This window comes from Bombina bombina, chromosome 5 (genome assembly GCF_027579735.1).
Source record: "Bombina bombina isolate aBomBom1 chromosome 5, aBomBom1.pri, whole genome shotgun sequence".
NCBI classification, from domain to species: Eukaryota; Metazoa; Chordata; class Amphibia; order Anura; family Bombinatoridae; genus Bombina; species Bombina bombina.
In genome coordinates, this window is record NC_069503.1 from 387,156,410 (window position 1) to 387,182,658 (window position 26,249).

Sequence of the window (26,249 nt, forward strand, 5' to 3'; positions counted from 1 at the left end):
GGGGGTATTGTATGTTTTTTTTTACAGGCAAAAGAGCTGAACTTCTTGGGGCATGCCCCGCAAAGGGCCCTGTTCAGGGCTGGTAAGGTAAAAGAGCTTGTAACTTTTTTAATTTAGAATAGGGTAGGGAATTTTTTATTTTGGGGGGCTTTGTTATTTTATTAGGGGGCTTAGAGTAGGTGTAATTAGTTTAAAATTGTTGTAATATTTTTCTTATGTTTGTAAATATTTTTTTATTTTCTGTAACTTAGTTCTTTTTTATTTTTTGTACTTTAGCTAGTTTATTTAATTGTATTTATTTGTAGCAATTGTGTTTAATTAATTTATTGATAGTGTAGTGTTAGGTTAATTGTAGGTAATTGTAGGTAGTTTATTTAATTATTTTATTGATAGGGTAGTGTTAGGTTTAATTATAACTTAGGTTAGGATTTATTTTACAGGTAAATTTGTTATTATTTTAACTAGGTAACTATTAAATAGTTCTTAACTATTTAATAGCTATTGTACCTGGTTAAAATAATTACAAAGTTGCCTGTAAAATAAATATTAATCCTAAAATAGCTATAATATAATTATAATTTATATTGTAGCTATATTAGGATTTATTTTACAGGTAAGTATTTAGCTTTAAATAGGAATCATTTATTTAATAAGAGTTAATTTATTTCGTTAGATAAAAATTATATTTAACTTAGGGGGGTGTTAGTGTTAGGGTTAGACTTAGCTTTAGGGGTTAATCCATTTATTAGAATAGCGGTGAGCTCCGATCGGAAGTTTAGGGGTTAATAATTGAAGGTAGGTGTCGGCGATGTTAGGGAGGGCAGATTAGGGGTTAATACTATTTATGATAGGGTTAGTGAGGCGGATTAGGGGTTAATAACTTTATTATAGTAGCGCTCAGGTCCGCTCGGCAGATTAGGGGTTAATAAGTGTAGGCAGGTGTCGGCGACGTTGAGGGGGGCAGATTAGGGGTTAATAAATATAATATAGGGGTCGGCGATGTTAGGGGCAGCAGATTAGGGGTACATAGGGATAACGTAGGTGGCGGCGATTTGCGGTCGGAAGATTAGGGGTTAATTATTGTAAGTAGCTGGCGGCGACGTTGTGGGGGGCAGGTTAGGGGTTAATAAATATAATACAGGGGTCGGCGGGGTTAGGGGCAGCAGATTAGGGGTACATAAATATAACGTAGGTGGCGGTCGGCAGATTAGGGGTTAAAAATTTTAATCGAGTGGCGGCGGTGTGGGGGGACCTCGGTTTAGGGGTACATAGGTAGTTTATGGGTGTTAGTGTACTTTAGGGTACAGTAGTTAAGAGCTTTATGAACCGGCGTTAGCCAGAAAGCTCTTAACTCCTGCTATTTTCAGGCGGCTGGAATCTTGTCGTTAGAGCTCTAACGCTCACTTCGGAAACGACTCTAAATACCAGCGTTAGAAAGATCCCATTGAAAAGATAGGATACGCAAATGGCGTAGGGGGATCTGCGGTATGGAAAAGTTGCGGCTGAAAAGTGAGCGTTAGACCCTTTAATCACTGACTCCAAATACCAGCGGGCGCCCAAAACCAGCGTTAGGAGCCTCTAACGCTGGTTTTGACGGCTACCGCCGAACTCTAAATCTAGGCCTATGGGAGGCATCTTTCATCTCTCTGGGACTTTCAGGTTCTGCCCTTTTTAGAAAATTCAGTGAGTTTGTCCCCTGTGAAGTCTGCATGATAATTTCCCTCCAAACTAGGTAATGTTTTATTATCTGGCCCATAGTAAATAATGACGCTCTCTGTGAAACTGAAGCTGACAGTTTTTCAGTGTTTTTTTTTAAAAGAAGAAATGCAAAGTGCAATGTGATTTGTAAAAGCTACACATAAATTTACAAATCTTAATTTGTTAAAGTTACACTGTGTAAGTATAATCAGAATTTGTCAAATCAATCCTAAATACACTGCTATATGCAATAAAGAAAGTGCAAAGTTTAAATGTAATACAATTTAAGCTGAAGTGTAAAGTAATATATCATACAAAGCACAAAGTGTAAATGCAGCAGAACTGTCATGTTATGCAGTGTTATATTCCACTGGGCTTGTCTCTCCTTCACATACAGGAATGCAGGAAACGTCCTTGGAGCTTGGAGAAGTATAGCAAAATATTTCTTTTGAAAATTTTACCAGGGACCTCAAAGTGCTGGAGAATCATTTTAGATAATTTCATCTGAGCAGAGAGTTTTCAATCATCAGGCCCGACTCAGCCTACCAATGTCATGATTTAATTTTAACCCCAGTACAAGTGTAGCAGAATCTGTTCAGACAGTAAAAAAATATACAGTATTCAACAGTATACCCCAGTGCAATATAACTTAAATGTCAAATGATTTAAAATGTAACTGCATTACTTCTAAGTTTTACAGTAGGGTATTTGCTCTTATGTAAAATTACAAACTAACAGTTTAGATTTAAAAAAAATAAAAATACCTGCCCCACAGCAGGAACTCAATGCAACAAAAGTCAGTGCACCTTTCATTACTGAGATTCAAATCTTTTATTTTTTTAATACTTTGTATATCCACCTTTAATTTTGATGACTGACTCAATCCTCCTCGCATGGAGGGTACCAGTGTCGCACAAATTATGGAGGGGTTGTGTTCCTTTACCTTTCTCTTTAAAATACCCTAAAGGTGTTCTATTGGATTCAAGTCAGGCGACATACTTGGCCAGGTCATAGATTTTACTTTTTTCTCCTTTAGAAACACCTTTGTAATATTGGCAGTGTTCTTTGGATCGTTGTCATGCTGGAATATTCGTCCTCTGCCAAACTTCTGGAGATTGGGAGTCATCTTGTCAGCCAGTATTTTGGTATATTGCAGGCATTCATGGTGCCATCTATAAATGTTGTCTCCCCTTCACCTTTTGCAGTCATGCAGCCCTATTTCGTCACACTCCCACCTCAATGCTTCACTGTTGGGACTATGCATTCACTGTAATAATCCTGACCAGGTTCACACCAAACATGCTGCACCCCATCTGAGCTGAAAAATTGTATCTTGGTCATCTTACCAAATAATGTGCTCCCAATATTCATCAGGCTTTTCAAGTTGTTTAGCAAAGTTTAATCTTGCAGTTTTATGCCGAAGACCAAGCAATGTTTTTTTCCTTGGATGCTGTCCATAGAAATTGACATTATGCAATGCCCTTAGCACTGTCTGAGCTGTCACAGAAACTCCAATTTATATTGATAATCCCTGAGCCAAATTTGAAGCACTTGCCTTGATCCAAATCTGAAGCACCTGTCTGTTTTTCAGAGCTAGATTGTGCAAGTAGCGCACTGTCCGTGGCGTCATTTTAAGAGGACAGCCACTGCGGCTCTAAATTTTTGGCACTGTGTATCGTTCTATGCCTCCTGATTACTGCTGCAACTGCATTTTGACTGATTTTTAGTTGGTCGCCGATCTTTCTGTATCCTTTTCCATCTTTGTGAAGTCTCACAATCAGATTTTTTAATTCCTCTGACAATTATTTTCCATGTGGAGCCATGATGCAGACTTGCAGATAGGCACAGCCCATTGGTCAAAAAATGAGAATGTTCTGATAACTATGCTCATGCAATTAGGCTAATTGGAAATTTCAGGTGTGCTCAATTTTGTTTCAGTGATCTAACTTGTGTGTCAGTGACCACAGGTGTATTCACTTTTGTTGCATTAAGTTTCTACTTTGGGGCCTGTATTTTCAATATAATGTTTCTAATGTATTTGTTTTTGATTGTTTATAATAGGAAATAATCTACTTGTCAACTGAGAAATAATACATTTATTGAGAGGTGATACAATTTTGAATAATTTGATATTAAAGTGATATTGCCCAGGGGTGTTCTCAATTCTGCTGTATACTGTATATATATATTTTTACACAAGGTGTATAACCCTATTTCTTTCTCTTATATTGTTTTTTTTTCATGTATCTTAAAATATTATCTTGCTGAGGCTTGAGGATCAACTTGGTGGACTATGAGCTAGAAGTTCTCTGCTAAAATGTGGCCCCAACAGCAATCTCTCTGCTGTGTCACAGCCAGGGCGTTGCTATGGTGACAGTAATGTTGCCTGTGCATCAGTGTCATGATCAATAATGTTACTGATGGTGCAAACACCTGCTACCACAAACTGCAACACTAACCCAAACCTTCCACCATGAAAATGACAGCAGGATGTAATGGGCAGCAATATCTTGGTACAGACTAAATTTGCGCCAGCAATGTTTAGGTGCACATTAATAGTATCATTGAACTAGATAACTCAATTTGCAAATTTCAAAACTGCAAATATTGAAATTGCACAAAATATCTTATATTTTGTGATAATCTAAATGTAAATGATTTTTTGCAAATAAAATTATAATTAATGCTATTATTATTAATAATAATAATAATAATAATAAAACATGCTTATAATTTGCTCTTAGCTCAGAAATCCTAGCCCCCAATATCTCTGTCAAGATTTTCTGGCATCTTCTACAAGGCTGTGAACCCTGGCAAAGATTTTCTACTGGGAAGCTGAACCCCTCGGATCCACCAGATTAACAGCCCATAAGGATTAGTTACAGAGATGAATTGTAACTCTTTAATAATGTTTTGTTCTTTACATATATTAATATTGTCCTCAGTCATAACAATATGTGTTACTTAATATTATTTTGCATGTTTTATTATTTATGTATATTTTTTATAAATATTTAATTTTCCCTGTGTTGCTGTGTTCGATTGTGATTGATAAAAAAATATATTTTATAGAATGGAGAATGCTGCAGGCAGTGGCCAAGCTGCCTGACAGAAGGAGGAAAAAAGAAGAAACGATGACAGGAGCAGAGCGATCAGGATGGAGGAAGAGAAATAAGCAGGAGGAAGGACTGGCAAAAAGAGGGAGGAGGTGGTGTGGGAGAGGAGGAGAGAGGGAGGAGGAGGCGGTGATGAGCTGCCACTGCCTCCCTGCTGGGGGAGCTGCTGTAGATCTCGTCACCTCGCCCAGGGATCTGTGCACCGGAGGAGGGAAGGGGGACCTCCTCCCGGGGCAGGGTCCAGGGCTACCGAGATGTCGGAGGTAGCTGCTGCCGGTGTTGCTTCTGCGGTATGTGCAGCGGTTGTTGGGAGCGTTGCGCCCCAGGGATCTCCCACAGTGGTGGGCGCTGCCCCAAGTGTAGTAGCCCGGGGAGCTGACAGCCCGGCTGGGGGAGGTACTGCCGCTAATGCACCGCTCAGGATCGCTGCCAAGAAGGGTCAGCTGCGCTCAGCGCCCCGGGCAAAGAAACTGGAGAAACTCGGAGTGTACTCTTCATGCAAGGTAACTGGAGAATAAATAATTCTAGTGCCATGATGCATTATGTGTGTGACTCACTCTCCCAGACTGACACTGACAGCAAAAACAACAAATGAGCAGTCAGAACGCCTGATAACTGGGCTGTGACACCCAGACTCAGATAACAAGGACGCTGCACAAACACCACGCTTAATAACATTACAACTTCAGTGTAACTTCTTACTCTGTGCATGACCGCGTCACGTAACTGTTGTGCAAATGTCTTACACTGCGTAGTAGTGAATTCTTACGGTTGGCGCAGAAGTTACGACATTATTTGGTAAAGCAATTAAAAGTATTACTAGGACGCCCATCATCATAATGTAAAGTAATTATAATCATGATGCGACTAGTAAAACTAGTTGCAGTAACGTCATAAAGTTGTTATTGAGCGATATCAGGCTATGGATGTTAGGTAAGAATGACCAAATTTACCTAAAAATCATACATTTCTGAAATACATATTTTTTGTGTGTGGCTGACACATTGCTTGTAGAGAGGAGTGAACTAAGGGCACGACTGAACTCACAGTAATGTTAGAGTGACAATATTTATCAATATTATCTATTTAGAACATTAATATTCCCACACTTACCAAGAGCAGAACTGTAATGAACATGATCACATTGCTGACACAGCAAAAAGACAATGATGTAATAATGATGCTATTGACATAGCACCAGCTCCTTAAACAGTAAAGTTACTGATACAGCAACATCACACCTTACAGTTGTTTAAAGAATAACCAGTGCAGCAACTTATGGTACCCAAATGTCATAGAGCAACTACTGACACAATAATATATCACTAGTAATTTGATTTTTATTTCTATTAGATAAGAAAAACACCCTGTATGATAATGTAATAATATTACCATCTTATTTTAGACAAAGGCTATGTTAATTACATTGTCATTTTAACATCACATTGAATGCAAAATAATGACTAATCATGCATGCTATGTATTTTATTATATAACTTGATCACAATGTAGAATACATTAATAATACTACCAGGCTGAAGATATATGCAGTAATGAATCATACAACAGATGTAACAATAACTCTACACAACAGTATATTAATTATACTAACAAATATCACTAGAGGCATAGAGTATTGTGATAATGTTTCCAGTGGCATAATAATATGATCTAACAATTATTAATCATACTACATATGTAAAAAAAAGTACACTCTACAGCAAGATGCGATTTATCTATGCTACACCTTATTACGTTAATTTAGGGATACTTCAGACAAAGCAAAATCTAGATAAATAATATTATAACAGTAATGCTGCTGCCATGGAATGTAAATTTAAATAACGACTACACTAAAAAAAAAAAAATAATATATATATATATATATATATATATATATATATATATATATATATATATATATATATATATATACTAATTTTATTGAATGAGCCTTCATTTTATATGATTGTGAAATAACAACACAACTCTTGAATGGGTGAACACATTTTACTGAAATGTGTCAGTCAGTACAAGCCTAGAAATTTAAACTAAATAGGCTTAGTATTTTTTTTAGTTATTAAAGGGATATTCCAGCCGAAATTGGAAACCACATGGATGTATTTCAGTATTGAACACACACATTTTTGTAATATATATGCATTAGCAAAAATGCTTCTAATAAAAGCTTTATCAGTTTCAAAAGTGTATTTAAGTATGCACCTTGCACCAGCATTTTAAACACAACACTTGCTCAGAGAGTCTAAGGTGCTTGTACTATCTGGTAATGACTCAATTTGTTAATTGCTGACATGATACAAGCCCCACTGATGATCTGAGCAGCTGCATTATTTAAAATGTACGGGCAGTGACAATATCTAGCCGTGCTTCACATGCATGTGCAGAGAAAAATATTAACACTAAAACAGTGATAACTTTTACCAGAAGCATTTTTGCCAATATATATATATATATATATATATATATATATATATATATATATTGCAAATATGTTTCTATTCAAAGATGTAATACATCTATGTGCATTTAATTTTTGACTGGAATGTCCCTTTAATATGTAAAATATATTTATGGAGAAAGCTACAGCCAAAACTACCATACCAAAGAATATCATATTTTGAAAAGAGTTATTGGGTACATTTTTCCTTTTCCTAGCTTTATTTGCTAAACCTACATAGGGATTCACAGCTCTTTTTATCATAGTCTAAAGAGCAAACAAACGCGCAGTGAAAATTATTTGCACAAAGAGTTTATGATGTGATAACTGTTTCTCTATGAGCTGTCATTAGGAAATTTAAACGTGCTGAAGGACTTATCAAACATCCAGATAGTTCCTCACTGTTATGTTGAAGTTTTCAAGTAGTTATGTATTGGAGCTTCTATGGAAATAATCAATATTTATAAAGCAAATTACAGCTCATGTAAGTCAATTGGTGAGAATGTGGCATTTGTATGGAAAATGTTTTGTTCTAGTATCTTTAATCTTTTGGCAGCAGTACATCGTGTAGCTTGGTGTTGGAGACACTCAGTTTTAAGGCACTTTTTAATTTTACTTCCATTATCAAATTTTGACCAGTCTTTTTATATACACACTTTCTTGGGAACAAGTTCCTACTGAGCATGTGCACAAGCTCACATGATATACGTATACTAGACTGTGATTGGCTGATGTCTGTCACATGGTACAGGGGGCTAGAATATGGTAGAAAAAATAAATTTGTCAGAAAAAAAATATTGCTTATTTGAAATTCAGAGTAGGTGTTAAATCGTCTTTTTGTTATGAGCTTGTTAATTATGCAATTCTACTGCATTCATTGGTCCTTCAAATATATTTTTAATCAACTAAAAATCTGTGGAAAATAAATGACAAAAAAAGTTTATGCTAGATCTTATCCAGATCTGAAACAACAGATACAATTTTGGTTTGAACAGTCTCTGAATAAAAAATAAAAACGTAAAATCTGCTCTTTCTCTGCAAAAAATGTTGACACTTCAGGTATTTAAGATTTCATGGGTGAAAATGTACAGTCATTGGTGTAGCTGTGTTCTTCTTTTGATTGAGAACTTAAAGGGATATTGAAGTCAATAGTACAGTGCACACTGCAGGAGTGTGGGCTCTGATTGGTAGGCCTGGTCTGATAATACATTTTGATTATAGCACTGCAGAATCTGTTGGCGCTCTACAAATAACTAATAATAATAATATTTTTTTACACTGCTTTTGCCTGGTTGTATGTAGGGCTTGTACAGCCCCTTAACACTACCAACCCTTATGTTCCTTTTAACCTTTAGCATTCATTTTTCCCCCAGAGTTGATCTTGAAGTTTATTTTTAAAAAACAAAGAACAAAAAAACAAAGAAACTGAATTTTAAATCTGGTTTGTAGCAGCCTTTGCATTGTATTACTCTGGGCCTGTAAGCCTCTATATACACTACTGACATTTATGCACCTTTAACCACTGCCATATGCTTTTTATTACAATAATTGCAGCAGAATTATAGAGTTACATATTATTTACAGTTGTATGATGACAATACTTCTGAAACAGCCATTACATCAACATAATGCTGTTTTAATACTACTGACACTGCAATACCACAATTTTCAGTAATGGAATAATCAGCAGCGTACTTTAGCTATACAATTCCACCTGATGTATCAGTGATATCATAGAATAATGTTACACCATACTGCAAAGAAACATGACTTCTTATCATTCTGCTCATTAATACTGGTCTAGCACTATATAATATGCTATACATACAAGTAATAGAATTGAAGAATTATTGACAGGAGAGCATAAGATAGTACAGTACTGCAATAAAAACTGTTTAACTGATGCAATACATAATATATAATTATTCTAGAATAACATCTCAGTATGTAGTAATAATACATTTACATTGCAGGATGATATTCTTCCTTATTGTAGTTAAACAAATGAGTAATTCAGTAATGTAATAAGTCACCCAACACAGCAAGATCCCATGTCAAATGCACTGTCCTTGCTGCTAACATAGTACAGCCTAAAACTAAATAATAGAAACAATAGTAATGAACATGTTCTCTTATCTTGTACACAAATATATTGCTTCAAAGTTTAATGTTATACTAAAAAAATGTAATATACTGTATTACATCAGTTATGCAATAAAGAATATTACTTACACAACATCATACTATGTAACATTCTAGCACTAATAACAAAGTCATACTATTGCCCCGGCAACATTGCAGTGTAGGTTAATGAAAACATATTTCTACTTTCAATGTTTTATCAAATGTATTTTAAAGGGACAGTCCAGCCAAAATTGTTATCAAGTGGATGCATTGCAGCTTTCCATAGAAGCCTTTTTGTAATATACATACATGTATTAGCAAAAATGCTTCTAACAAACGCTATAGTCATTTCAAATGTGTATCTAAGTATGCACTGTGCACTAGCATTTTAAACACAACACATGCTCAAAGAGCCTAAGGTGTTTGTACCATCTGGTAATTTGTTAATTGCTGACATGATACAAGAGCCACTGGCGGTCTAAGCAGCTGCAGTATTTAAAATGCTAGTGCACCTAGAATATCTATCTATGCTTCACATGCACGTGCAGAGAAAAATGTTAAAACTAAAACAGTGATATCTTTTACTAGAAGCATTTTTGATAATACATCTATACTGCAGATATGTTTCTATTCAAATATGTAATTTATCTATATGCATTTCAATTTTGACTGGGATATCCCTTTAATTTGATTAAAGAAGGGACAGAAAAACATAATGTGAAAAAATAGAGAACCACTATTGCCCTGTCCTTAGAACAGTGAACACTAGTGTTACATTAAAACGTACAGTAATAACATTACTGGCACATCATCATTACTGTGTAAAATAATGTATGGCATATTAATATATGAGAGCAAATCATTCTTTAATTAGATTGTAATGTGACTTGCTTAAATTACATTAGATACATTATAAATAAAAATTATATTATTGATGTAGTAACATTAGTATTTATTAATAATACTTGCACATCAACATCATACTGCACAGTAATGCTGACTTGGCAATACACAGGGTAGTTATGCTAATGGTGTAATTATTATCACAATGTACTGTACTGTAGTCTAGATATCACGTTGTACAGTAGTAAAATAACACTAATAATGACATATGTCTACTTTACACCCAATAACTATGCACAAATAATATTGGCTCAGTAACTTGGCATTTTACAGCAAAGTTAATCATTCCGTTCATCAACATTGGACTTTATTATAATCCAATAAAACATTGATTTAGAAATATAACACTGTAGGATAATGGTATATCTCTAGTATTAGCACATAAATCACACACTTTTTAATGTAAAAAGCTATGTTAATATCTGAGTGTTCTGAAATACATTGTACAATAATCTAATAGCAATTACACTCACTTAATAATTTTACAGTTTGTTAAATTATGTTACTGGCATAGAAACATTACAAGTGTAGGAAAGTAATACAATTAGTATTTACAGATCAGCAGCGAACTTGACAATAATTAACAGTATTAGCAGACAAACAATTGCAGACTGTATATTAATGTGATAAATATAATGATTCAGATCACCGTTCAGAAATTGTAGACCAAGCAGAACATACCATTGAAAAATATGTAAGTAAGAAAATGACATTCTCTCTCTTTATAATTTTGGGAGTATACACTTCTCTTTTGCCATGAGCAGTTGGTCTCTCATTATGGCCGTTCCGTACCCCACACTCATTCCCAGCCATAGCATATTATGCTGATACAGAATTCACAGAAGTTCTCCTGCTCTTCTGAGTAGCATTGAAGGAAATTTACAGCTTGGGGCTGATTTATGGAAGTGCGGACGGACATGATGCGCTGTAGTGATCATATCCGCCGCACATCGATAAATGCCAACAGCATACACCAATCGGCTGCTAGCAGGCGGTGTCAATCAACCCAATCGTATGCAATCAGGCGGATTGCTGTCCGCCGCCTCAGAGGTGGCGGATGAGTTAAGGAACAGCGGTCTTAAGATCGCTGCTTCTTAATTCCTGTTTCCAGCGACCCTGAAGGAGCCATTCAGAGCTTGATGAATCCGCCCCCTTGACTGACATTCTGCATTACCAATTTATTCTCTTCTTTTAAAGTCCTCCTCTACCCACCACCCATTCTAGACTATGCTAATATCTTTAAAAAATATGTTTTAGACATGAAATAATCTCCCACCACACTGAAAATGTCCCTTTCTCAAAAATAATCACAAAAAACAAGAAAAGCCAAATTACACTGTCTCTTATATATATATTTTTTTATTACTCTAATTACCTTTTAGCTCACAGCAAAATTGACTTTTGAAGTGGGCAGCAGAGAGAGGGGTATTTGAATTTCATATCTATATTAAAAAGTAAGCTATAGTAGATCATCTTCGTTACTACCGATGGATTAAACTCAATCTAAAATATCACTAAAATTCCGGATCTGATTTTAAAAAGTAAAGAGTTTACATCACTTTAAGTATGTGTGTAAATTGTTTTTTTTTCCAACTTTTCCTAGAGATGCTGCACACTTCAGAACAAATTCTACCATGTGACTTCCTGATCAATGTAGTAGTTTATTTATTTCTGTAATCTTACTGGCCACCGCAAAGGAAATAAGAGGCATATCAAAGGGTATTTCCCCGAACTGTTAAACAGTGCATATTTTCTAACAAAATGTTTAAATGCTTGGAAATGCATTTATTGTGTAGTATGCATATATTTTGCAGCATAGTGATTAATTGCTGATATATACTATACATAAGCTCTGTCTCATCAGTAGTTATCAATAAATATTCAACAATTTTCTAACAACAAAATATTGCATTTTCTTTTAAAGGGACAGTAAACCTAGCAAATAATGTTAAATAATTACCGCCATGTTTCTAAAGCAAAGGGTTATATAGATATTTTGCAACGAAAACAGAACGCCGCTCCTGGCTCTACTGAGCCGGTCTGTTTTCTTCTCCTAAGCGCATCTGGGCACGCTGTCTAATCACAGCCGGCCCGATCGTGCTATTAAACTCTATGTGCAGAATTATATAACATTATTTGCTAGGTTTAATTGTTCTTATAGCATGTGGATTATAGTCACTTTTAATTATTTTTATATAGTACAGTAATCTCAGTTTTAAAATGTAAAGAGGCTTTTAAAATATTCAATCAAATGTTTTCATGGCATTTTGTAGAGCCTCATAGTAGTAATTGGAACTACATTAGAATAACATTTTCATTATAAAACAACAAAGTTTCCAAAAGCTCCACAGCTGTTGTAGTGTAGCAGTAATAATATTTTCAGCGATAAGTGTAATAACTTGGCCACACTTATAGCATTACCATGGTAATAAAGCAAGGAAAATAATATTGGAAAAAGCACAAAAGGTAAACCAAGCGGCACTCTGTATCATACTATTGTAGAACAGTACAACAATCAAATCTAAATGCAAATGCAATAATGCCCAGTGACCCAGTAATAAGACAAAGCACTGCAGCATATCCTTTGCTAGCTAAAATTAATTGCATATCATATCCAGGGCATAGTAATATTAATAGCGTGACAGATGGTGTTTAACAGAAAATGTGAGATTGAATAAAATTAAATGGTAAGTGGAAATAAATGGTCAGTTACTGTATTTAGCATTAGAGTATAGTGATTTTGGTAGAAATAAACTCTCATGGTGGACAGCTTATAATTATAATTGTCATACAGAATATACACTTGCTGTTGTCAGTGGGAGGTAAATAATCAGAGCCTGGCTTACTTTCCTAGTTAATCTTAATACGCGGTTAGAGCAGCAGATAAAACTAGCATTTCTGTATGAAAGCACTGTGACTCTGTGCCTGAGTTGATAATAAGATCTTTATTATTGCTAGGTCTGTTATTTAATATTTAAAACGGAATAGATTAAACCAAATATATATTTAAAGTGATGGTAAACTTTCCCCTTTGTATAAACAGATCCGGAATGTTAGCAGGGCCGTCTTTAATATTGACTGGACCCTGGGCGAAAATTTTCTTGGGCCCCCCCCCCATGCAATTTCGCTCTCCACCCCAACATCCCAAAAAACAACTAAATCAATTTATTTTTTAATTATTAGCCCAGCAGTGGATTATCCACTGCTGAGCTAATCATTTAAAAAAATGAAATAAATTGCAAAATGTGAAACTGGACCTAAGCAGTACTAATAAGTAAATAAATATATAAATTCCTCCACTGTGGAGTCATTTAATATTCTTTTGAATGTGATTTTGGTGTGAGGTTAGTTGGTTAAAGAGATTTAGGGCAGCAGACAGGAGCAAAGCAAGGAAAAGACTGAGGAGGAAGCATGGAGGTGCAGTATAAGTTTACTGACTGGAACAGTAGAACTACTATGGGAAGCTGTAAAATCTGAGACAGAGAGAAAACAAAAACTATAAAAATAAACCTTACATTAATGTGTGAAGTATCAGCATGACACTATTCATAAGCCACAGCAGCACATGTCACTTCTTTGCTAGGAACAAGTTCCCTCTCACCTTGCACTAGACAATGCTGCATGGGGAGGGGTGTGTGTGCACTCACTTATTCTTCCCACTGACACCTTTCTACAAAGCACTGTTCCCCTAACAAACTTCAGTTAGTTGATCTTAGGGCCACAGCAGAAAGAGCAGGGCTAAGGGGACCAGCAGACTGGATGCTGTCTGTCCAAGGCTGCATGGATACAGTGTGAGATGAGTCACACAGCCTCAAGACTGAAGAGAGCAGTGTATGCAGCTGCACAGATGCTCAAATCCTCACGTGCTTGCCGCTCCAGCTTTCTGCTGCATGCGCGTACAGTCAGCCCTACCCAGAAACAATCCCCACCACCAGAGCAGTGACCTGGTAAAAGTGGTAACCCCAGTAGGACCTTTTATGATGCAGTGGGAATGGCTGGATGCTGAGTTAGGGCTTTGCATTCAGTGCTGCACAGTGCACATCTAAAACAGCACATGGCAATAGCTTGGCATGTCACATGACACCGGCACGGTCTGGCACAGTTTAACCCCTTAATGACCGAGGACGTATGCCATACGTCCTCAGAAAAAAGGCAGTTAACGCCTGAGGACGTATGGCGTACGTCCTCGGTTTGGAAAGCAGCTGGAAGCGATCCTCAAAGCTTCCAGCTGCTTTCCGGTTATTGCAGGATGCCTCAATATCGAGGCATCCTGCAATAACAATCTGTACCCCTCCGGTGCAGAGAGAGCCACTCTGTGGCCCTCTCTACACCGGACATTGATGGCCGCAATCGTTGGTGGGTGGGAGCTGCAGTGGGAGGCTGGTGGGCGGCCATCGATGGATTCAGAGTCACAGAGGGGGGCGGGATCGGGGGCGGGAGAGTCAGGGGCGCGCACAGACGCGCGCGTGCACGGGGGATCGGCGGGCGGGCGCGTGCACGGGAGGGAGCGGGTGGGAACCGCTTACACTACAGAAATGATTATGTAATAAGTGGGAGGAAGAGGGGGAATAAATGCCCCCAAAAAGTAATCTAAGGGATCTGGGAGGGGGTGGGGGTAGGGGTTGGTCGTGGGGAAGCTACACTACAGAAAACTGTTAAAAAATTAAATAAAAAAGAGAAAAAAATATTGTTAACTGGGTACTGGCAGACAGCTGCCAGTACCCAAGATGGCCCCCAATAAGGCAGGGGGGGGGGGTTAGAGAGCTGTTTTTGGGGGGGGATCAGGGAGGTTGGGGGCTAAGGGGGATCCTACAAAGTAGCATATGTAAATATGCTAAAGATGTATTTAAAAAAAAACAAAAAAAACCTTTTATTTTAGTACTGGCAGACTTTCTGCCAGTACTTAAGATGGCGGGGACAATTGTGGGGTGGGGGAGGGAAGGGAGCAGTTTGGGAGATATCAGGGGGTCTGATGTGTCAGGTGGGAGGCTGATCTCTACACTAAAGCTAAAATTAACCCCGCAAGCTCCCTACAAACTACCTAATTAACCCCTTAACTGCTAGCCATAATACATGTGTGATGCGCAGCAGCACTTAGCGGCCTTCTAATTACCAAAAAGCAACGCCAAAGTCATATATGTCTGCTATTTCTGAACAAAGGGGATCCCAGAGAAGCATTTACAACTATTTGTGCCATAATTGCACATGCTGTTTTGTAAATAATTTCAGTGAGAAACCTAAAATTGTGAAAAATTTAGCGTTTTTTTTAATTTGATTGTATTTGGCGGTGAAATGGTGGCATGAAATATACCAAAATGGGCCTAGATCAATACTTGGGGTTGTCTACTACACTACACTGAAGCTAAAATTAACCCTAGAAGCTCCCTACATGCTCCCTAATTAACCCCTTCACTGCTGGGCATAATACACGTGTGGTGCTCAGTCTCATTTAGCAGCCTTCTAATTAGTAAAAAGCAAAACCAAAGCCATATATGTCTGCTATTTATGAACAAAGGGGATCCCAAAGAAGCATTTACAACCATGTATGCTATAATTGCATAAGTTTTTTGTAAATAATTTCAGTGAGAAACCTAAAGTTTGTGAAAAAAATTGTGAAAAAGTGAACAATTTTTTTTATTTGATCGCATTTGGCGGTGAAATGGTGGCATGAAATATACCAAAATGGGCCTAGATCAATACTTTGGGATGTCTTCTAAAAAAAAATATATACATGTCAATGGATATTCAGGGATTCCTGAAAGATATCAGTGTCCCAACGTAACTAGCGCTAATTTTGAAAAAAAAGTGGTTTGGAAATAGCAAAGTGCTACTTGTATTTATGGCCCTATAACTTGCAAAAAAAGCAAAGAACATGTAAACATTGGGTGTTTCTAAACTCAGGACAAAATTTAGAAACTATTTAGCATGGTTTTTGTTTGGTGGTTGTAGATGTATAACAGATTTTGGGGGTCAAAGTTAGAAAAAGTGTGTTTTTTTTCCATTTTTTCCTCATATTTTATAAAAATTTTTATAGTAAATTATAAGATATGATGAAAATAATGGTGTATTTTGAAAGTCCATTTAATGGCGAGAAAAACGGTATATAATATGTGTGGGTACATTAAATGAGTAAGGGGAAAATTACAGCTAAACACAAACACAGCAGAAATGTAAAAATAGCCTTGGTCCCAAACGGACAGAAAATGGAAAAGTGCTGTGGTCATTAAGGGGTTAAAAAACAAAAAATATATAAGCAGAGTACTTTTGACTGTGACAGTATTAGGACTGAATGTGTGTGTTCCCCATGTCACATCAGCAGTCTGGTATGAACCATAAAAAAAAATTTTTTTTTTTTTTTTTTTTAAAGGACTCTTGGGCCCCTCAACAGAAACTGGGCCCTGGGCAGCTGCCCCTTTTGCCCTGTGTTAAAGACGGTCCTGAATGTTAGCATTATTTTAGATGGAGTTTAATTCATCAGTTGTAATTAAGGTGTGCTTTAATTTACTTTTTAATGTAGCACTGAAATTGAAATACCCGGCACTCCGGCTGCCCACTTTAAAAGAAATTGTTTTTTAGAGCTACGGGTTTGAATTGTTCTCCAATCAGCGCTTTAGCCATTTGGCACTCACACTTTTTTTTTTTTTTTTTTTTAAATTAGAGCTCCGATTGGAGAACAGTTCAAACTGCTAGCTCACAAAAAAATTACTTTTGAAGTGGGCGGCCGGAGCATGGGGTATTTGAATTTTATATTTAAAAGCAACTGATGAATTCAACTCCTTCTAAAATATAGCTAACATTCTGGATCTGTTTATATAAAGGGGGATGTTTACTATCACTTTTAATCTTTACTTTTCTATATTGAATTTTAACATGCTTGATTTTTTTTTTTCATATTCATTTAATAACGTGCAAATGTCAGAACTTTTACATATGAATAATCAAACAAATGTTCCCCTTGTCATTCTGCCTTTCAATGTTTCTATAGAACTATTAACGTTCAAATATCAAATGTAAAAATTAGAATATACTATTTGAATACTGCTTCCCAATGGGGGTAAACTGAGAATCAACATTTAAAATGTCTCAAATTAGCTGAGCCCCTTCATTATTGAATATGTATGTGTGTGTGTATGTATGTATGTATGTATGCATGTGTGTGTATATATGTATATATATATATATATATATATATATATATATATATACATATATATATACATATATATATATACATATATATATATATATATATATATATATATATATATATATATATATATATATATATATATATATATATACATATACATACACCATCCAAAGATGCAGGCACTCACTGGTCTTGATTAGTATAAAAGATCCCTTTATTGGTATGATTAAAAATCAGACATAAAGTTTCGGCACATATTTTGTGCCTTTGTCAAATGTCAAAGAAACAAATACATCAAAGCACCTGAAGCTAATATCAAACATTAAAATTACACTCCTTATATACAAACATAATTACCGCCAAACTCTCTCTCGTATCTCTAGCCATCACGTCTCATTGGCGTCGTAGTCGCACGCCGTCGTACCTGGCGTCATGACGTAATTGCCGCCATAACCATGGCAATGTCCCTAAGTATCCACAAAGAGCCGCAGTAACAGACAGCTGATGCAACCATCCAGACCTCATGCACGCGCACCCACAGAAGTAGGTGTAAAATAGCAGTGTTGTCAATACAACCATTCTAAACAACTTGCGCGTAGTGTCAAAGGTATGTTTGCATCAGATGCCCATTGATGTACACTATAAAGTGAATCTAGCGGTAATTCCAACACAGGCATACAGGGCAAACCATGTGGGAAAACACCACAATATAGTATTAACTTTAAACAAATAAAGACAATAATAGTTAGCCCTTGCCTAAGTTCCAGACACCGCCAGAGACATATAGGTACAACAACAATAGGACCATCATTAATATCAGTTACAGTACATATATAAGATGGTATGGAAAGCAGTGTCCTAAATAGGAGAACTATACCACATAAATGTAACAATGTATGTGAAAAGATTAACACACTAAAATGTTATTAATTATACATAGTAATCACTACATCATATCTACCCGATGTATGATAGAAACCTATTTTGGTAGCGAGAGCCCATAATCATGCATCTTCTGGAACATGTGAAACAGGATCCTAGGAATTAATGTGAATCCAAGAAGCATTTAATAGAACGGACTAAAGTCCAGAGACGTGTTAAGTCCCCTTGGTGCCAGAGTGTCCAGTCGGTAGATCCATCTACTTTCGCGTTGTAATAGTCTCTTGGCCGTATTGCCACCTCTGACCAAAGGGGGCTCATGGTCAATTAACATTGATCGAATACTTGAGACAGCATGTTTATGGTCAAAACAATGACGTGCCACTGGCTGATCTGATTCGCCTTTTTTCAGGGCCTCCCGTATGGCACACCTGTGATTGGCCATTCTTTCCCGGAAGGTGGTAACTGTTTTCCAATATAGACCATAGAACATGGGCATATCAGGATGTATATGACAAAAGTGCTTGTGCACGTTAATCAATGATTAATCTTAAACCTGTGGTTATTGTGCGGGTGCGGGAATGTATCACCCCTCAGCATCACATTGCAGGTCACGCAACTACCGCACGGACAACAGCCCATTTTTAATGATTTCAGCCATGTCTCCTCCTTATAGTGTTTGATGGGATCAGACTTGACCAGAGCATCTCTCAGGTTATTAGCCCTGTGAAATACCATCCTAGGCGCCGACATTCTCTGAAATGGCAGTGTGGGGTCAGTCTCACCGGCCAATGCCTCCTTACTGCCTCTGTTCAACGTTCACATTTAGGAACAAATGTTGTAACCATGTTCAATTGTCCCCGGGGACACTTAGCCACAGCGCCGGTGTCCACAGTGATACTTGTACTAAGGAGTCTCTCCTGGATACCTTGTATTTCATCTTTAGCATAGCCTCTTTTCTCCAGTTTCTCACCCATTTCATTCATTTGGGTTTGCATTATGGGTTTCTCGCTATTGTTTCTGATGACGCGAGTGAAAGGATTAGGATTTCTTCTGTTAAGTGTGATCAGTCCACGGGTCATCATTACTTCTGGGATATTTCTCCTCCCCAACAGGAAGTGCAAGAGGATTCACCCAGCAGAGTTGCATATAGCCCCTCCCCTCTACGTCACCCCCAGTCATTCTCTTGCACCCAACGACTAGATAGGATGTGTGAGAGGACTATGGTGATTTTATTTAGTTTATTTCTTCAATCAAAAGTTTGTTATTTTTTAATAGCACCGGAGTGTGTTATTCCTTCTCTGGTAGAGTTTGAAGAAGAATCTACCAGAGTTTTTACTATGATTTTAGCCGGAGTTGTTAAGATCATATTGCTGTTTCTCGGCCATCTGAGGAGAGGTAAACTTCAGATCAGGGGACAGCGGGCAGTTTATTCTGCAAAGAGGTATGTAGCAGTTTTTATTTTCTAACAATGGAATTGCTGAGAAAATCCTGCCATACCGACATTATATCATGTATGTATAATTTACATTTTAGTATTCTGGGGAATGGTACTTCACTGGAATTACACTGTGTATATAAGATTTTAGCCTAATAGAAATACAACAGGCTTTTAAATAACTCTTAATTATGTTAAACGTTTTTGCTGGAATGTAAAATCGTTTTCATTTTCTGAGGTACTGGGTGAATAAAATGTTTGGGCACTATTTTTCCACTTGGCAGTTGCTGGATCTAATTATGACAGTTTTTAATCTCTCTCACTGTTGTGTGTGAGGGGGTGGGACCTTTTTTTGGCGCTTTTGCTACGCATCAAAAATTTCAGTCAAAAGCTCATTGTTTTTTCCTGCATGTTCCGGTTTATCTCTACAGAACCCAGGGATCTTCAAAGCTAATTTGAGGGAAGTAATCTAACAGAGCTGTAAGATTGTAGTTGACTGTGATAAAAAACGTTTATTCTTTAACTTTTTTATGCCTCAGGGTTAGTTATTTCTTGCTACTGGGTACAAGCCTTTGCTAAGTTGCATTTTGTTTTACAAAGCTGATTGATTTCATCTGTTATATATATTCAGTGCTTTTCAAGCACAGTTCGTTTTTTTCATTGTATTTTACTTGTATAGTATTTCCAAATTGCAAGTTTATTTGCTAGTTTGTTAAACATGTCTGATTCAGAAGATGAGACCTGTACTATTTGTACTAAAGCCAAGGTGGAGCCCAATAGAAATTTATGTACTAACTGTATTGATGCTACATTAAATAAAAGTCAATCTGTACAAATTGAACAAATTTCACCAAACAACGAGGGGAGAGTTATGCCGACTAACTCGCCTCACGTGACAGTACCTGCATCTCCCGCTCGGGACGTGCGCGATATGGCGACGCCAAGTACATCTGGGCGGCCATTACAAATAACATTACAAGATATGGCTACTGTTATGACTGAGGTTTTGGCTAAATTACCAGAACTAAGGGGCAAGCGTGATCACTCTGGGGTGAGAACAGAGTGCGCTGATAATGTTAGGGCCATGTCAGATACTGCGTCACAACTTGCAGAACATGAGGACGGAGAGCTTCAGGACTTGGTATGCAGACCTGGTGGACATGTCATCCTGTCCACCTTGGTCTCTACCTCTGAAACAGGACCTCCTGATACAGGGTCCTTTCAAACATCAAAATCTAACTTCTCTGAAGCTGACTGCTTGGAAATTGAACGTTTGATTTTATCAAGACGTGGGTTTTCTGAGTCAGTTATTGACACCTTAATACAGGCTAGGAAGCCTGTTACCAGAAAGATTTACCATAAAATATGGCGTAAATACCTATATTGGTGTGAATCCAAAGGTTACTCTTGGAGTAAGGTTAGGATTCCTAGGATATTGTCTTTTCTACAAGAAGGTTTAGAAAAGGGTTTATCTGCTAGTTCATTAAAGGGACAGATCTCAGCTCTGTCTATTCTGTTACACAAACGTCTGTCAGAAGTGCCAGACGTTCAGGCTTTTTGTCAGGCTTTAGCGAGGATTAAGCCTGTGTTTAAGACTGTTGCTCCACCATGGAGTTTAAATCTTGTTCTTAACGTTTTACAGGGCGTTCCGTTTGAACCCCTCCATTCCATTGATATAAAGTTGTTATCTTGGAAAGTTCTATTTTTAATGGCTATTTCATCGGCTCGAAGAGTCTCTGAATTATCAGCCTTACATTGTGATTCTCCTTATTTGATTTTTCATTCGGATAAGGTAGTTCTGCGTACTAAACCTGGGTTCTTACCCAAGGTAGTCACTAACAGGAATATCAATCAAGAGATTGTTGTTCCATCTTTGTGTCCAAATCCTTCTTCAAAGAAGGAACGTCTTCTGCACAATCTGGATGTAGTTCGTGCCCTAAAATTTTACTTACAGGCAACTAAAGAATTTCGACAGACGTCTTCCCTGTTTGTCGTTTACTCTGGTCAGAGGAGAGGTCAAAAAGCTTCTGCTACCTCTCTCTCTTTTTGGCTTCGTAGCATAATACGTTTAGCCTATGAGACTGCTGGACAGCAGCCTCCTGAAAGAATTACAGCTCATTCCACTAGAGCTGTGGCTTCCACTTGGGCCTTTAAGAATGAGGCCTCTGTTGAACAGATTTGCAAGGCTGCAACTTGGTCTTCGCTTCATACTTTTTCCAAATTTTACAAATTTGATACATTTGCTTCCTCGGAGGCTATTTTTGGGAGAAAGGTTCTTCAGGCAGTGGTTCCTTCTGTATAAAAGAGCCTGCCTATCCCTCCCGTCATCCGTGTACTTTTGCTTTGGTATTGGTATCCCAGAAGTAATGATGACCCGTGGACTGATCACACTTAACAGAAGAAAACATAATTTATGCTTACCTGATAAATTCCTTTCTTCTGTAGTGTGATCAGTCCACGGCCCGCCCTGTTTTTTAAGGCAGGTAATTATTTTTAAATTATACTCCAGTCACCACTACACCCTTGGTTCCTCCTTTCTCGTTGGTCCTTGGTCGAATGACTGGGGGTGACGTAGAGGGGAGGGGCTATATGCAACTCTGCTGGGTGAATCCTCTTGCACTTCCTGTTGGGGAGGAGAAATATCCCAGAAGTAATGATGACCCGTGGACTGATCACACTACAGAAGAAAGGAATTTATCAGGTAAGCATAAATTATGTTTTCTGATGAGCTGAGAGAGTTGACAGGTGATACACCCATTAATGTGTGCCATACGGGAGGCCCTGAAAAAAAGGCAAATCAGGCCAGTGTCACGTCATTGTTTTGACCATAAACATGCTGTCTCAAGTATTTGACCAATGTTAATTGACCATGAGCCCCCTTTGGTCAGAGGTGGCAATAGAGCCAAAAGACGCGAAAGTAGATGGATCTACCGACTGGACACTCTGGCACCAAGGGGACTTAACACGTCTCTGGACTTTAGTCCGTTCTATTAAATGCTTCTTGGATTCACATTAATTCCTAGGGTCCTGTTTCACATGTTCCAGAAGATGCATGATTATGGGCTCTCGCTACCAAAATAAGTTTCAAATTTGATACTTTTGCTTCTTCTGAGGCTGTTTTTGGGAGAAAGGTTCTTCAAGCAGTGGTGCCTTCCGTTTAGGTTCCTGTCTTGTCCCTCCCTTTCATCCGTGTCCTATAGCTTTGGTATTGTATCCCATAAGTAAGGATGAAATCCGTGGACTCGTCGTATCTTGTAAAAGAAAACTCGGGTAGACATGATGTTGTGATTACTATGTATAATTAATAACATTTTAGTGTGTTAATCTTTTCACATACATTGTTACATTTATGTGGTATATTTCTCCTATTTAGGACACTGTTTTCCATGCCATCTTATATATGTACTGTAACTGATAATGATGGTCCTATTGTTGTTGTACCTATATGTCTCTGGCGGTGTTTGAAACTTAGGCAAGGGCTAACTATTATTGTCTTTATTTGTTTAAAGTTAATACTATATTGTGGTGTTTTCCCACATGGTTTGCCCGGTATGCCTGTGTTGGAATTGCCGTTAGATTCACTTTATAGTGTACATCGATGGGCATCTGATGCAAACATACCTTTGACACTACACACAAGTTGTTTAGAATGGTTGTATTGACAACACTGCTATTTTACACCTACTTCTGTGGGTGCGCGCGCTCATGAGGTCTGGATGGTTGCATCAGCTGTCTGTTACCGCGGCTCTTCGTGGATACTTAGGGACGTTGCCATGGTTATGGCAGCAATTACGTCATGGCGCCAGGTACGACGTCGTGTGACTATGACGCCAATGGGACGTGACGGCTAGGGATACGAGAGAGTGTTTGGCGGTAATTATGTTTGTATATAAGGAGTGTAATTTTAATGTTTGTTATTAGCTTCAGGTGCTTTGATGTATCACATTAATTCTGATTGGAACAGCCAATAGAATGCGAGCTCAATCCTATTGGCTGATTGGATCAGCCAATAGGATTGAACTTCAATTCTATTGGCTGATTGCATCAGCCAATAGGATTTTTCCTACCTTAATTCCGATTGGCTGATAGAATCCTATCAGCCAATCGGAATTCAAGGGACCACATCTTGGATGACGTCATCTAAAGGAATATTCATTCGTCGGGTAGTCGTCGTGCTGGAAGGATGCTCTGCGTCGGCTGGATTGAAGATGGACCCGCTCCGGATGGATGAAGATAGAAGATGCCGCCTGGATGAAGACTTCTGCACATCTGGAGGTCCTCTTCTGCCCGGATCTGATGAAGACTTCTGCCCGGATCGGAGGTCCACTTGTGCCCGGCTGGGTGAAGACGGCTCAAGGTAGGGTGATCTTCAAGGGGTTAGTGTTTAGGTTTTTTTATGGGGGGTTTAGGTGGGTTTTAGAGTAGGGTTGGGTGTGTGGGTGGTGGGTTTTAATGTTGGGGGGTATTGTATTTTTTTTTTTTACAGGTAAAAGAGCTGATTACTTTGGGGCAATGCCCTGCAAAAAGCCCTTTTAACGGCTATTTGTAATTTAGTATAGGGTAGGGAATTGTATTATTTTAGGGGGCTTTTTATTTTATTAGGGGGCTTAGATTAGGTGTAATTAGTTTAAACTTCTTGTAATTTTTTTTATTTTCTGTAATTTAGTGTTTTTTTTTTGTACTTTAGTTTATTTTATTTAATTGTATTTAATTTTAGGTAATTGTAGTTAATTAATTTAATTTATTTAATGATAGTGTAGTGTAATTGTAACTTAGGTTAGGATTTATTTTACAGGTAAATTTGTCTTTATTTTAACTAGGTAGCTATTAAATAGTTAATAACTATTCTACCTAGTTAAAATAAATACAAACTTGCTTTTTAAAATAAAAATAAATCCTAAAATAGCTACAATGTAATTATTAATTATATTGTAGCTATCTTAGGGTTTATTTTATAGGTAAGTATTTAGTTTTAAATAGGAATAATTGAGTTAATAATAGTAAATTTATTTAGATTTATTTAAATAATATTTAAGTTAGGGGGGTGTTAGGGTTAGACTTAGGTTTAGGGGTTAATAACTTTATTATAGTGGCGGCGACGTTGGCAGCAGCAGATTAGGGGTTAATACATTTAATAGGCTATGTGGGCTATGGCGGTTTAGGGGTTAATACTTGAATAGGTTAATGGCGTTGTGGGCTATGGCGGTTTAGGGGTTAATAATTTAGTTATTACTTGCGGTGTGGGTTTGATGGCGGTTATAGGGGTTAATAGTTTAAATAGGCATATTGCATTGTGGGGGTTTGTCGGTCTAGGGGTTAATACATTTAACATTAGTAATAAGAGGGGGGATTGCGGATATAGGGGTTTTATGTGTCGGGCTTATTTTTGGGAGGCGTGTTAGACTTTTACGGGAGATTTGTTATTTTCTTTATTTTTCTTAGACGCCGGCAGTTTCTAAAGTGCCGTAAATCACTGGCGACTCCAGAAATGTATTTACGCTCATTTCTGGACATCGCTAGTTTATCCAACTTAGGGCACTTTATGAGCTGCCAGCGGGGTATATGTAATACCCCGATGTGCAAGGTGAAATTACGGGCGGCGCAGGTTCCCACGCTTGCGCCGAAACCTGCACCATATATTTGATTGCGCCCTATAAGTTTCTTTTTAAGTTTACAACTACTCCTGTCTTATCTGCAACCCAGAAATAAAATAGGAGTCATAATTTGGATTGTTTATATAAAATCAGGTGATTTGGGAATATGCTTTGCATGATATAGTACCAAGCTTGTTATTTACACCTAGCCTAGATTGATGGCATTTGTTACATGAATTGATGTCACTATGACGTGTTTGCACAATTTTTGTGGATCGCTTGCTATTGCTGATATATGTACTCTATAGATAAATGTGTAAGGCTATGTTCTTTTACTGATATATAGGGACCGAATTATCATTGTGTGAGCGGAAATGATCCGATATTGCAGATCATGTCCGCTGCACATCGATAAATGCCAACAGCATACGCTCTTGGCATTTATCATTGCACCAGCAGTTCTTGTGAACTGCTGTTGTAATGCCACCCCCTGCAGATTCGCTGTCAATCAACCCGATCGAATACGATTATAGGTTATAGAGCAGGGGCCTTTAGACCGCTGCTTTATAACTTGTGTTTCCGGCGAGCCTGAAGGCTCGCCAGAAACACAGGCATCAAGCTCCATATGGAGCTTGATAAATATGCCCCATAGTCTTTAGCCCGTTTGCATTTTTTACTTTTTCTTTCTATTTTGAATTAATTGGAAAATTGGAAAATGTACCAAATTCAACATCTGTAAGTGTGTGTGTATGTGTGTGTGTGTGTGTGTGTGTGTGTGTGTGTGTGTATATATATATATATATATATATATATATATATATATATATATATATATATATATATATATATATATATATATAGTGTTAAAAAAGTCCAGTGAGTGCAAGTT

At 37.5% G+C, this 26,249-nt stretch overlaps 1 protein-coding gene across 1 annotated transcript in view; it reads left to right on the forward strand.

Moving 5' to 3' along the window:
* Window positions 1–4,969: 4,969 nt before the first annotated feature.
* The window catches only part of KAT2B (lysine acetyltransferase 2B), a 324,222-nt gene continuing 302,942 nt past the window's right edge, over window positions 4,970–26,249 (forward strand). The window contains exon 1 of the mRNA XM_053714221.1: window positions 4,970–5,317. Within this exon, the coding sequence (XP_053570196.1) occupies window positions 5,069–5,317 (249 nt within the window). The 5' untranslated portion in view covers window positions 4,970–5,068. The remainder of the gene's footprint in view (window positions 5,318–26,249) is intronic.